Source organism: Anoplopoma fimbria, chromosome 21 (genome assembly GCF_027596085.1).
Source record: "Anoplopoma fimbria isolate UVic2021 breed Golden Eagle Sablefish chromosome 21, Afim_UVic_2022, whole genome shotgun sequence".
Taxonomy (NCBI): Eukaryota; Metazoa; Chordata; class Actinopteri; order Perciformes; family Anoplopomatidae; genus Anoplopoma; species Anoplopoma fimbria.
This window is the reverse complement of record NC_072469.1, coordinates 17873113-17886308: the sequence shown is the minus strand read 5'-3', so window position 1 is coordinate 17886308 and position 13196 is coordinate 17873113. Positions and strand designations below refer to the sequence as shown.

Sequence of the window (13196 nt, the reverse complement as noted above, 5' to 3'; positions counted from 1 at the left end):
ACCAGTGCAGCAAATTAAAAACAGGAATTTAAGGGCTTTCTTTAATTCAATAAAATACACATGTAAAGGAAATGCTGCAAAGTACCTCTTTATCTAAAAGTATTGTCCTTCTTTTGTGTAGCTGGTGATAAGCACCATTGGACACAAATAGACACAGCTGGAAATATAGCTAAGGCGCTTTAGTCTCCACAGTTGTTTACACAATCAAGTTTCTCCGTGGGCCGCGATAAGGTGCATGGATATCCTGTGGTCTTTGCCTAGTTAATGTGTACGGACCGCACACTGGCTCTGCTTTCACTGAGTTATTACGCCGAGTGTAATTTGAAACAATTACAAAAACACTGGCCCACTTGTTACAACACTCATTTTCCCCTCACATATACAAACCACAGATTCAATAGCTTTACATGTTTTTCAATCACACCCAGTGGAGCAGTGTTCAGTGTGAAAAAGTATAGCATTTCATCGCAGCTCGCATGGTATGGGATAATCTTTCACATTTTGCCTGGGGTTTGTTTTGCTATTTCAGCAGAAACTTGTGCAAGCCATGTGAATTACCATAGCAAAAAGACGATAAAAATACAGAATGATATCGTATCAGATGTAAATGAATAAACTATTTGAATAATCAGGGCAAATAATTTGTTATCAGTGATAATAAATGGGGTTTATTGTCCTTTTATTTGTGAAGATGCATTGCAGAGATAACAGGTCTAAACACACAAGCAGAGGTGAGATTGGGTACAGCTACATGGAAGGAAGGATTTTGTGCTGAAAGTAAGCTATTAAAAGAGCTTATTTGCAAATTCTAACTCTAATAACATCAACAAACTTTGAATTATAAGCCAAATTTAAAGTTTGAGTCTCATGTCAATAACATATTCTCCTCACATGCGGTTTAGATTATTGGAAGCCATTCAACATTAGATTAATATAATATGTTTTTTCACACGTTCTGTTTCGCAGGCCTCGTCATTGTTCAGCGATCATGGTCAGCCAGTGATGATCTTCTGCAGTTTGTGGAGATGGAAACCTTTAGCGGTGTGAGTACAGTTTCACTTCTTGCCCCTCATAGCAGGCGTAGCTGAACGCAGAGAGGTCAGGCCTTGTACCTCCAATCTCTCTCACTGAAGGTGCTGGTGCATTCTGACCATTGACATTTAGCATTCCTCTGCGCTGCCTCTGGGTTCTCAATGGGGATTGAGGGGGTGCAGAGGCCACAGCCTGGTTCTCAAGGGTAAAAACAAAAAGGCTCTTGAAAATCCCAAGGAGTTCCCATGATCCCAGGAAAGACCTTGATCCGACCTGTGTTGGATTTCCATTCCAAGGATTAGTGCACACAAAAAAAGTACATATTTGGCTGATTTATTTTATCTTTTGCTCTGGATTTAGGACAATGAATTGCAATGTTTTCCTTGGTTTGCACTGACACGTCTAGCATGGTGATTTTTCCATAATGACAATTTGTCCAAGTTTCACAGTTAAGTTCTGCTTTATTTTTCATAATCATTCAGCATTCATGGTCTGCACTGACATTTCTTAGTCGGTGCAGCAGCTTGTAGTGACATTTTATGGTGGAAAGTTTTCAAAGTCATATTTCAAGGTTCTTTTCCAGTAACATACATAATCTGTTAGCATCAAAGGAGCACACATGCATAAATAATTGACTAATTCACTTAAAGGGGGCCAGCGTAGATTAATTAAGCTTGAATACTAATTATGTTTTCTGTCTACACCAACTGACGCAGTTGTTGTTTAATAAGAAACTGTTTGGTGGGTCACAATTACCGTGCACATATAAGGCTGCTCCATAAATTAAGCGTGTTTCACATTTTCAGGGTAGAATTGGCTTTGTGTGCCTTTGAAACAAAAACGCTGACCTTATCTGTAGTGATTTAAATAAAGATGCTTTGTAGATGTTTTCATTATTCCTATGACATTTTATTGATATGGTCATTTCTATCATGTTGATAGATAAAGCAAGACTTTATAAACATGAAAACTAAATCCACTTTTATGTCTATTGATTTAGCCAAGCATCCAGTCTCATCTTTATTATGTCATTCATCATTTTATTACAACCCATTATAACATTTAGTCACACATATATTTATATTAGGCCAAGATGATTCTATTCTATGCACATTCATTTACATTCAAATTCTGATCAATGCCACTCTACTGGCAGAATAGCCTGAGAACAAACACAAATGTTATACATTTTTTTAAGGGAGAGACAGAACATATGCAGGGATCTACATGTAGAGCTCTTTAAACTTTTGTCATTTCCAGAAACACTCGTGTCCTTGACTCCTTTGCCTTAGCGCACAGGGTGCTTGTCTGGAAATGGTAGCTGCGAGTCGCTCTGTGAAGACGAGGTTTTGCTGTCTACGCTCCCCTGGCAAGCAGCTCGCACAGGGACAGAGGAAGACAGCTCAAAGCTGGGGCCTTGTTTACAGCTGCGTGGGGAAGAAAACAGGCAGACGTAAATGAGGGTTGACGGTTTCATGAAGCACAATTGGTTGACGGCAGATTCAATGTGACTGGGCTGAACTGGGCGATGATCCGTACAGTATGCAAAATTCACTTTCTAGCTGGTCTGTGCCCACCAGCCCCTAGCAGCGAGCGGTCTTCCCCAAGCCCTTCTAGCTATGCCTTTGAATGCAACAAGAACTGAACAAGGCATTGTTGTGCTCAATTCCTTTTGACAACAATCACATTTTAAAAAAAAAAAAAAAAAAAAAAAAAAGGGAGAAAGAAAAAAAAGTCATGATTTTTTTTTTGACACCAGTTATAAGTGATTTTTTTTCTCATGTTGACTGCAAAATAAGCAGTTTGTGTGCCGCACAGTGAAATGAGGAAAGTGTGACGGCTTAAGGGGGCATGCATGGATGCTGTCAGATGGCACGAAAATGAACTCAGGGGCTATAGCATTGTACTACTGTATATTTATGTTGTAATGTACCCAAATTTCTTGGCGCATGATTTTGTCGCAGCACCATGAATTTACCATTAATGTGCAATGTGTTAAAAAATGTTAGCTTGCACTGGGCCTGTTTATACTTCTGCTATAACGGCAGTATTGAAACTGCCATTCTTACCTCTGAAAATCCATTTGATTTCATGAACATCTATGATCCTATTTTTTTTCCCCTCAGGATTGAATTGTTGTTTATCTTCTCAGAAATGCAGCATCTGCATGTTCCATCCGGTTATGGCACATTAAACAACAGTCCGTGTATTACAAGGAGCATGCTGTCAATGTCAGTGGGGTCTAGGGAACAAGATGAGAACCAGGCATTTTTCTTAGCTCTCTAGACAGAGAGGCTCACATGGCTCTGTGTGGATTAGATTTTTAGTGACAATGACCCAAAGCTTTAGGCCTGGGGTGTATGTACTGTACTCCTCTGTGTACTTTCCCTTGTGTGTTTACAAGGGTTTTTTTTCACTGTAACTGAACTTAAGGCAAGAATACATTCATAGTAATCAGAGGACTTATTGGCATTTGCAGGACATGGAGCTAATTTACTTTGCATAGTGAGAAACATGTGAAATGAGACCAAAACAAAAACGTGTGCCTAGAGGAGAACTAGTATGAACATTATGTAAGGGAAAGAATAAAAGGACTATACAAACTTTTAAAGAAAAACATCTTAAGCATTATTCCTGAAAATGTTTATGTGAGATTGCAGGTTGAATTATACATATGTACATATAGGCAGCTAAACAATTACACTTTTAAAGTGGAAGATTTTATTCTAGATTATTATGTGCGGTAATTAGGGTGATAAACAAAATACATTTGAATAGCCTAAGATAAAACTTAATGTGATTTCTCCTTTGATCTCTCCAAAGTGCCTTTAGCCCTAAGGGCAAGAGCAATAATTCACAAAATTAGCAGTGCTATCCTCCTTCATTGTTCTAATTTGATGATTAATTACTTTGGCAAAATAATAAATCAACTCCAATAATACTTTTCACAGTATGTGCTGTTAAATGACAACAGTCTTGCAGCAAACATAAAAGTTATAACATTATTTTAAATGTATTCTTTATGGTTTTCAATAACAGTCCAACTTTAAATAACATTTAATAACGGCAAATGTTATGTAGCTTATTTAAATAACTGCTTCAGTTTACAACACAATATTGTTAGACTGGCCTTCCATTATACAGAGAAAATTGTGATTGTTTGCATTTTTTTTTTATTAGTAAAATTACCTGATTAATTTTCCCATAATTGTTTCAGGGAGTTTTTCAATTTGCATATGCACCCAAACAATATTTGTCTTGCAGAAAGGTGCTTCTTATGAGGTGAAAATAAGAAAGTGAAGGAAAACACAGGGACACAATCACCACTGATGTCGAATTTGCCAGTCTCATACTCCACAGTATGCAAAACTCAGAAAAACTGATTGGTACCCAGTCGAAATGAAAATGGTTTTTAAATAAGTTACAATTAGATAAGCATTAATCTCAGTGGTATAAATGAATGTCTTGCTGTAGGGCTTGTTGAATGTAAAAACAGATTTACAAAAACTCCTCTTACCAGATTGGTCTGGAAGTAGTCCTTCTCCATTTTAATTGCTCTGTCATTTAGAGTTGAAATAAGCCCCCCACCCATTCTGCCCCTTGATTTTGCCTTTGAAATTAAATATTGTATACAAATACATGCTGTTCATGGGCATGAGCACAGTTCATCATTGAAATCTGCATAAAATGATGCTTAAAAAGCTCCATACGCTTTGAGCAACAGAGCTCTTTCATATGGTGCATTCTTATGTAAACATATCCATAACAAAAACAACTACTTATGCCTTTTACCTCAGCTTTCTTATTGTTCGGCTTGTCCCACAGAAATGAGAGAAATGTGGGACTGCAGAGTTTGTTTCCATATACTCTTGATTTTCAAAGGAACCCATACTTGCGTTCATACATTCCTCCTTTTTCTTTCCATTCATGCCAATTTAGACCACCTACAAGTCAAAATAGTGTTGACTTAGCATATATATATATATATATATATATATATATATATATATATATATATATATATATATGTATATATATATATATATATATATATATATATATATATATATATATATATGTGTAAACAGACACACACGCACACACACACACAGATGGACGAATCTGTTGAATTTGTTTGAATCATGCTTTTATATTCAAAATCCTTCAAGCTTTACGGCCTGAAATGGTCTTATTTAAAGACAATTTTTTAGTTTGAGTTCATGTGAATGGAAGTAATGAGAAGTGTGCCTGGATTTCCATACTCATTTGCACACCAAGACTGTGTACACTCATGCAGCCTGTGCAAAAATGCATAATTTTCCAGGAGAGAGTATTGTTGCCCATTCATTTTAGAAACAAGGAGGAAGTATTTTAATGTGACCTTCATTACACATTCATGTCAACTTTTCTTATCTATTTATGATTAAATTCTTTTCCACTCCTGTTGTTCAATTAGTGCTTGACCCCTTTAGCGGCGATGTAAATTAAATGACATTTTAGTGTCGTCCCATATTTAAAATACTGCGTTAGTTGCGGATCATAAATGATGATCTTCATTCTGCAGCTAATTTATTCATTTAACAATTTCCCTCCAGAAGTTACAGCAGAAGGCTCTGCAGCAACCTAAGCAGAAGAAATCCAAGTCGGCTGAATTTCTGATGGGTGAGTCCTGCTTGATGAGTTATTGCTCATAATTTGTGTAAGGATTAATTAACTAATTACAGACAAATGGCTTTGGGCTAAATTTTGCTCTTGCTTGTCAGGGCGCAATTTGTAATTATTTTAATCATTTCTTCTTCTTCTCTTTTTTTTTCTCCTCCTTTGCAGGATTCTGATTTAATTTTAACCTAATTGTGTTTTAGTGTCATTCTAGTAGGATGCGCTTGAACATTTTGGGGCAGAGAAATCACCAATAGAAACATTTAGTTGCCAATAAATGCGCTTTGTTTTTTTTTACGAGTCACTTTGACCTAACCGTTGTATTGCCCCTTCATGTCAGTGTTTGTATTTTTATTTATGTTTCTACTTATTTTGTCAGGGAGAGAGGATAGAGCAGCTCTGGTGGGCATAGAAAACCCAGCCTTCGATGGAGGAGGAAGCACCGAGCTCTCTGTTTCTCCGGTTTGGCTGGGGAGAGAAATTCGAGGTGACAGGCCAGATAGCACCCTTGCAGCTCAACAAAAAAAAATGGAGCTGCAAGCCCCTGCCAAAGAAAGAGGTGAAGCTTCATTCTTCATTAGCCTCAAATTTGTTGACAGTAGATGTGTTCCTGATCTAACCTTTTCTCTCACTCCCTCTTTCTTCTTCTCTTTCTCTCTCTTGTCTTTCTCCATTTGTGGGGCCCTTGGTCCCTGCATTCCAAAGCAAGCGTGTCCTAACAAGCAACCCTCGTATAACTTCTTCCTCCGCTGGAGAACGCTACAGTAGTGGGTGTTCTATCTCTATCTAGAAGTACCCTCGACACAATCAGCCTTGACTCCCACTCTCGGCTACATGCCTTGTGGTGGGCTGGAGTCATAGGAGAGTGCATTTACATACGCTACTACGCTACCAAGCCGATCCGCTGTCTGTGTGGTGTACTCACAACGCCCCCGAAACACGGCTTAAGGCCAATCAGGCATACGAATATGCCCCCTTATAATTCAGTATGTCAGGGAGAACTCTTGAGGAATGGGATGGTAAATTAAGATGCGTTCAAGGTTGCGAGCGTGCCAGTTTTCTCAGGGATGAGTCACATGTAGGATTTCTCTATTTAATGAGGTTTATTTTGCTTTTGCTGTGCATGGCGAGTAATTATTATCAATTATTGTCATGATGTTTTATGCACAAGAGGTAGGATTGTACTTCATCATGGTGCGTGGAACTGGGCGTCATGTGAACAAAAAAATATTATTTTATCAGGTCAAGAAAATCAGGCCATAAACATGTATGATATTGGAGACTAATGCTAAATCTAAACCAGTAATTAAAATGTTTTTTTCATTGGCTAAAGATAATGGCTTTATCAAAGTCAATCCAACATTCCAGAAGTCATCATCTTTGTTTCTGTTTTCTTTAGTCTTTTACTCTTATACCACATTTATTTGGTATATATACTTTTTTATATATATTTATAAAAATAATTTATTTGGTGTTGGTTTTTAACACCAAATGAATGTGGTGTAAGGGTAAAAAACTAAACAAAACAAAAACAAAGATCAGGACTTCTTGAATGTTTTGATGTGGGGTTGTATGAGGTACGTTTCCGTTATGTATTATCTACAGTCAAGCACGCTTCTTATTAATGTTTTTGTTGAAAAACGAAACTGAAAGGGAAACTTGACTGAACTGTTTAAGTCAATCGAGTCTTGTAGCTTTGAAGAGAGCACAGATTCACTTTGACTTTAATTTTCCCGTCAGAGAGGGAGTTCTGACAGCAAGATAAAGTGGTGAAAATATTCTAAATATAGCATACACTTAAACATATATATATTTTTTTCTTTAGATGAGCCCTTCTTTTAGGTGGCTAAGAGGTTTTGCTGCTCAGTTTATTGCTTTGTCTCTGTGTTGTTGTCATTTTAGCCAGACTGGGGTCGGGTCGACCCTTATACTGTAGGTAATACACTGATTGAGGCTAATTACCCCATACAGCCCCACTTAAAAAAAAACTCAAACTATCCGTTTAATGAAGGAGTGCTGTTCATCAAATTAAGAAAACACAACTTAGCCTAATTCTCAAAAGTTTCTTTATTGGGAAAAGAAGATCCATGTCTCTTAGTGCACCCATATACACCCTTTTAAACATGTATTGACATGCTGATGCTGATGAGTGAACTAAATGATTTTCCTCTCTTCTTTTTTGTTCTATTAATTGGAAATGCTAATTAGGCCACTTACCATACCCTTAAAGCATACAAAATGAACTTAACCATATGGTAGTTTAATGACATTAGAACTTAGGAAAATGTGAAATATTTCATATCAACACAGTCCTATATGAATGTGTTTTTTGTTATGAACAGGGCTGTGTCAAGTCCACGTACACCCTCTTATTACATGCATGTCTGAAAGGGCATTTTATAAATATATCACACGCTATATGTTTTACAAGTTTATACCTTAATTTATTTGTGGTAATTACACTGAATGTATGATTTACACAAACAAAATATAAATCTCTAGCACAAAATGAGTAACACTACTTCTTCAGAGTGTAAATATGCAGAGCAGTTCAGTGACTCGTGTGTCTTTATTGGAAGATCACAAAGGCAGATTGTTCCATGTTTGTGACGCTTCTATTTGGCCCTAACCAAAATCTTACATCATCGCTCATTCTACGTTAGCCGTAACTCTGGCTGGCAAGAAGTGCTAGTTACTGATAATGTGCATATGAGAACAGAGAATTGAAATTTTCATTAGAGAGAGGAACTGGAGGACAGCCAGACTATTTAGGTAAATCACAGATATGATTCAAAAAGGCGATCCACGAAGCCACCACCATTATGCAAATTTGTGTTTGAAAAAAGGCTTTCATAACCTCAGAGCTATTTGAGAGAAATTGTTCAAACTCTTTGTTAACGATGTAGAGGGATTTAACATGTGAATTTCACAGTCAATTTATAGCGCCGTCGAGGAGTCACACGGTTCCTCCTCTTTTAATAATTTTTTTCAGTCTGACTCTTTAACTTAGAGTAAGGACAGTGTGTGGAAACCTCCTGCAAGATATTTAATATGAGCACGAAATAATCCCAGTGAGCTTTTTTCGGGTAGTGGCCAGTGGTGCTGCTATGCAAACATACTCACTCACATTTTTATGCATGCGAGCGCCGATACACGCAGACTTCTACAAAGGCGATCCTTGTCTGGAATATATGACATGATTTAATGCACCGTCCATTTTTTTGGGCCCCTCAACCTGAGACATACAAGTAAAGCAATTTAGATTGGAGTGAAATATTAAAGGCCTGTAATGAGAATGATTTGGGGGTTAAGAAAGCTGCTTGGTGGGCTGTACCCTTAATAGAAAGAGCCCTGAAGCCATTGTATTCCAATAAACTCTTCGGAGCAGACTTGATACCCATAGGTCAGCGATTGCTAATAAGAAGTCAATGAGACATGGGCTCAGGTTATTTTCCTTTGGATCTGCTCCTCCAAACTTGCCCGGTCCTCTGGGCCGCTGACCTCAGAGTATTTAGAAGGTATTGTCTTTGAAATTCCAGGTACTTTTGAGCTTGTAGACTTTCTCATTAGTTCCTTTTGAACACGGCAAACATATGGCAGTCGTATTTAAGAGATTGCCTGCCGTGACCTTTTGCGGCATGCTAATTAGGCCCCAGAGCACCGCAGGCCGCGCGGAGTTGCACTGAGAAACCCAGCAGTCTCTTTCCCAGTTCTCTCTTTCTGCCTCTGTACTCCTGTCTCATCTTGGCTCTGCCTTATCTGGTAGCTGCCGCTGCCCCCGCCCTTCGACAGCGTGGGTTTTCAAAATTAACATTTCGCTTCATGTGCTTCTAATAACCACTAACCTGAACCTGTACAACTCCCCCCCCTCTTTCTCGCCTCTCGCACTTTCCACAGGAAATAAACGTGCCCAAGATTACTTTGACCCGTCGTCGGCTGAGCAGACAGACCCAAGGCATTGCGGGATGGCTGGGGTCAGCGCTGAAGATGAGCTGGAATTAAGTATGTCATTCTCTGTCATAATAGTTCTCCTCGGTTCATTAAAGTGAGGTGAGAGAGATCACTGGTAGCAGGGCCGCCATTTGTGACGGCAGGACAGTCTATGTAAATACACCAAGTGATGGCATCGCAAGATTGGCTACCCGGCTCGCTGTCATTGACGAAGGTCACGAATCATTGGTCAGTTTTCATTTCCCCGTGGTTTTTTTTTCTTTCCCCTGTCAAATGACACAAGCAGAGCCACATCAATAGTTTGCAGCCCCCTCCTAAAGTAGGCCTATTAAAAGCGAGCTCTTGGGAGCCAAGTAATATGCATGTTATAATGAAACATGGCTATTAATGGAGAAGCCATTTCACCTGTATCTTTTGGATATCACTGCCGTGTAATATCAGAGGATTCGCCAAACCAAATCTCATCAGATGATGACAGGCGGGCTAACAGGCATGTTAACGCTTCTATTTCATTACACCTCTGCATGCACTTGATTTCCACCCCTCTCCAGCCACGGCTAATATCTCTGGTTTGCATGTTAAGATGTGGTTGAGATTGACTGGTCTGATAAGTATAAAGTAATTTTGAAGCACACAAATGAATGTAATTTTTCCAGCACCTTTGAGGGTGTACTCATTTTATAATTGTTTTGACTTGTAGCAATAGTGCATGCTGATGAAAACAGACTGTATCAAAGAATGGCTGCATTGCTGGATGAGGAAGACACCTTCATAAATATACCTGGTATGTATCTCCATATTACTGTACTCCTGTATCTTGGTTATTAGGAAACAGCTGATTGGTTGCCCCTAATCAAAATAGCAAAATTATCATTTCTAACAATTTTAACTCGGAACAATTACTTTACCTTTACATTGCATTACTTTAATTTAGAACAATTGCTTTACTTTTGCATTACCTAAATTAAGAATCATTATATTGTTTTTCTTGGACATATAATGCTCATTTAAACCCTTGTGAGCACTGTTTACTTGACACGTCCTGATTTAGAAAAATGTATCTGATTTCAAGTAACATTTTTCCATATTTGGTCACATGTGTAATTGCTGTTTAATGCTGTTGAGATTTAGTGTATTACTTCAATTTCCACACTTTAGGACAATGTGTGTATTTTAATTTGCATGGTGATATATTGATAAAACTTCACGTTTTAACATCATGAGCATAGCAACAACTGACCATAGCGTTAACGTTGGAGCCACTGAGTACAGGAGTCTGTAAGTCCCAGTGAAACATAGGTTAGAGCGTCTTCATCTCCTGTACTGTGATATAATTCACAGTGAAACACAATATTTTAGCGATGTACATTTACAATAGGTATTTATTTATATATATTCTATTTGTAATGTGCATGCTTAGAGTTTAGTGCATTACAGAGCTACAGAGGGCTGTTGGCGCCACACACACACACACACACACACACACACACACACACACACACACACACACACACACACACACACACACACACACACACACACTTCCCTCACCTGTTGTTAGATGCAGGAAGAAGAAAAGGGGGAGATGAAAGGGAAACTTTGCAAAAGGTGAAGTTTGGTTTTATATGATTATTGTGGCTAACCAGTCACCCAAAGTCTCATTTGAGGAGATGAAAGGGAAACTTTGCAGATTCCCATAGCTACTTCAATTCACACACGGTGAAGTTTGGTTTTATATGATTATTGTGGCTAACCAGTCACCCAAAGTCTCATTTGATTGGATTCTTTTTTTAAACGCCCCTGAGTTCAGGATGAGTCATCAAACATTTGACACCATAACAGAAACCAAAGACGCCCTAACTTCCGTTTAAGTGTGACTTTAAGGTGTACAGTATCTTTAAGTGAAACTCAAGACAGTGAAATCAAAAACAACCCAGACAAAAATAAGATGCTACTAACACTGAAAGCAGCACTAACGTAGAACAAAGAATAAGACTAGAAATGGACCCTCACTTGTACTCAGCTTTCCAAGCACAGCCATTGTCTCACAGTAGGCGTGCCTTTCCTCATTAGCTCAGTTTTATTTAAATATGTAGCCAACCAGGCAACATTGAGGTGGTTTAAGCTCAGCATTGTTCTGGGTGAAGACAGTCGCACCAGATCGTGTTGACATGACGCACATCTTCCTTGTAATTCCAGCGCACAAGTGATGGGTTTAGGCCCGCTTCAACACGGTAGAATTTAGCCGGCTTGTATTATTTGCCATTGTCTTGGATTTAGCTGTACCACCGAGATTAGCAGCCCCAATCCATTGTCTTGGAATGTTCATGAAATCCCACTGAAAAAGTAAAGAGGATCTTGGATTAACAGTTCCTCCATGCAATAGGCTGAGAGACTGGGAAGAGAAGAGAGGGAGGAAGAGAGAGAGAGAGAGAGAGCTTCTACTTGTGTACTGTTGGAGTCAAACTGCGGTGAATGCCAGTAAGCACTTCACCAAGCTACAATAGGCTTCATGACAATCACCTTATGCTGTTGTATGGATGCCTCCCACCGGTGTAGGCCCCATGTCTTCTTTGCAGCCGCACAGCCAGCGCAGTGTATGTCAGTACTGATCCTGACATTTTGTGACTGCTTCTCAGGCTTTTGTCTTAGCTTCTACAGCCTGACACAAAGCACCATGCACATTTCACAAGAAAGAGTATGAATAGGACAAAGTATTAATGAAATGGACAGTGGCCAGTGCTGTAGACATTTTCTCAGAAAAAAAAAAAGAAATTCCTAGAGAAATCCCTTCTGTCTGTCTAAGATCTTCAGTTCTTCCTTCTTATCTTGATACATTTTATTGCTTTGGCTTGGAGATGAAAGAACACAGAATTGTATTCTATTCATTCTAGTTCTCAGTAAGACGCTAGGCATTGATATCAGCTTCTATGTGAAAAGCATTTGTCAGAGATAACAGCTTTGGCTGTTGTGCATATTGGACTGCACACGTTGAATACAGGGATGCTCAAAAGAATACCGCTTGCTTTCTACCGAGGCGGTGCAGCAAACCTGAAAAGACACAAAGCAAGCAGGTTAGCTACTGTAAATTATACTTTCTTGCTTTCAGAAATTAATTCTAGGTAACTAACTAAAAACTAGTTCACATATGATGCAGAAGAAAACATTTCTTTCAATGTTGTTCACAATTTAACTGCAACAATTAACTATGCAATAGAAACGCTTCATCTTCCTTTTGATTCCTTGCATAGTAACACATACGATATCTGTTCTCTGTTCTGCAGCCTCAGTTCATCCTTGTGTATCCCATTCTAAATCTGCTATTACGATTAAATTCAAGTCATGCGTTTTGTCAAACTTTTGAATGATTTCAAATAAATGTTATGAGATCTTTTTATTTAAAAACCACAGACTTTGCTTGAACAAACAACTGCTATCATATAAGCAAAAAGAACAGCCAAGCAGGCGAAAGTGGTTCTTGTGTAAGGCCCTTTTACAGGATTTAAGGCGTAAATGCTTTAAGAGTGGGCTTGAAAGTGATACTTTGGTTTTGT

The 13196-nt window shown here is 38.5% G+C and overlaps 1 protein-coding gene across 1 annotated transcript in view; it reads left to right on the top strand.

Annotated features, from left to right (window-relative positions):
• The window catches only part of ofcc1 (orofacial cleft 1 candidate 1), a 79943-nt gene that overhangs the window by 1617 nt on the left and 65130 nt on the right, over positions 1-13196 (top strand). The window contains exons 2-6 of the mRNA XM_054623414.1: positions 967-1043; positions 5628-5698; positions 6075-6250; positions 9589-9693; positions 10343-10426. Coding sequence (XP_054479389.1) covers positions 1026-1043; positions 5628-5698; positions 6075-6250; positions 9589-9693; positions 10343-10426 — 454 coding nt within the window. The 5' untranslated portion in view covers positions 967-1025. The remainder of the gene's footprint in view (positions 1-966; positions 1044-5627; positions 5699-6074; positions 6251-9588; positions 9694-10342; positions 10427-13196) is intronic.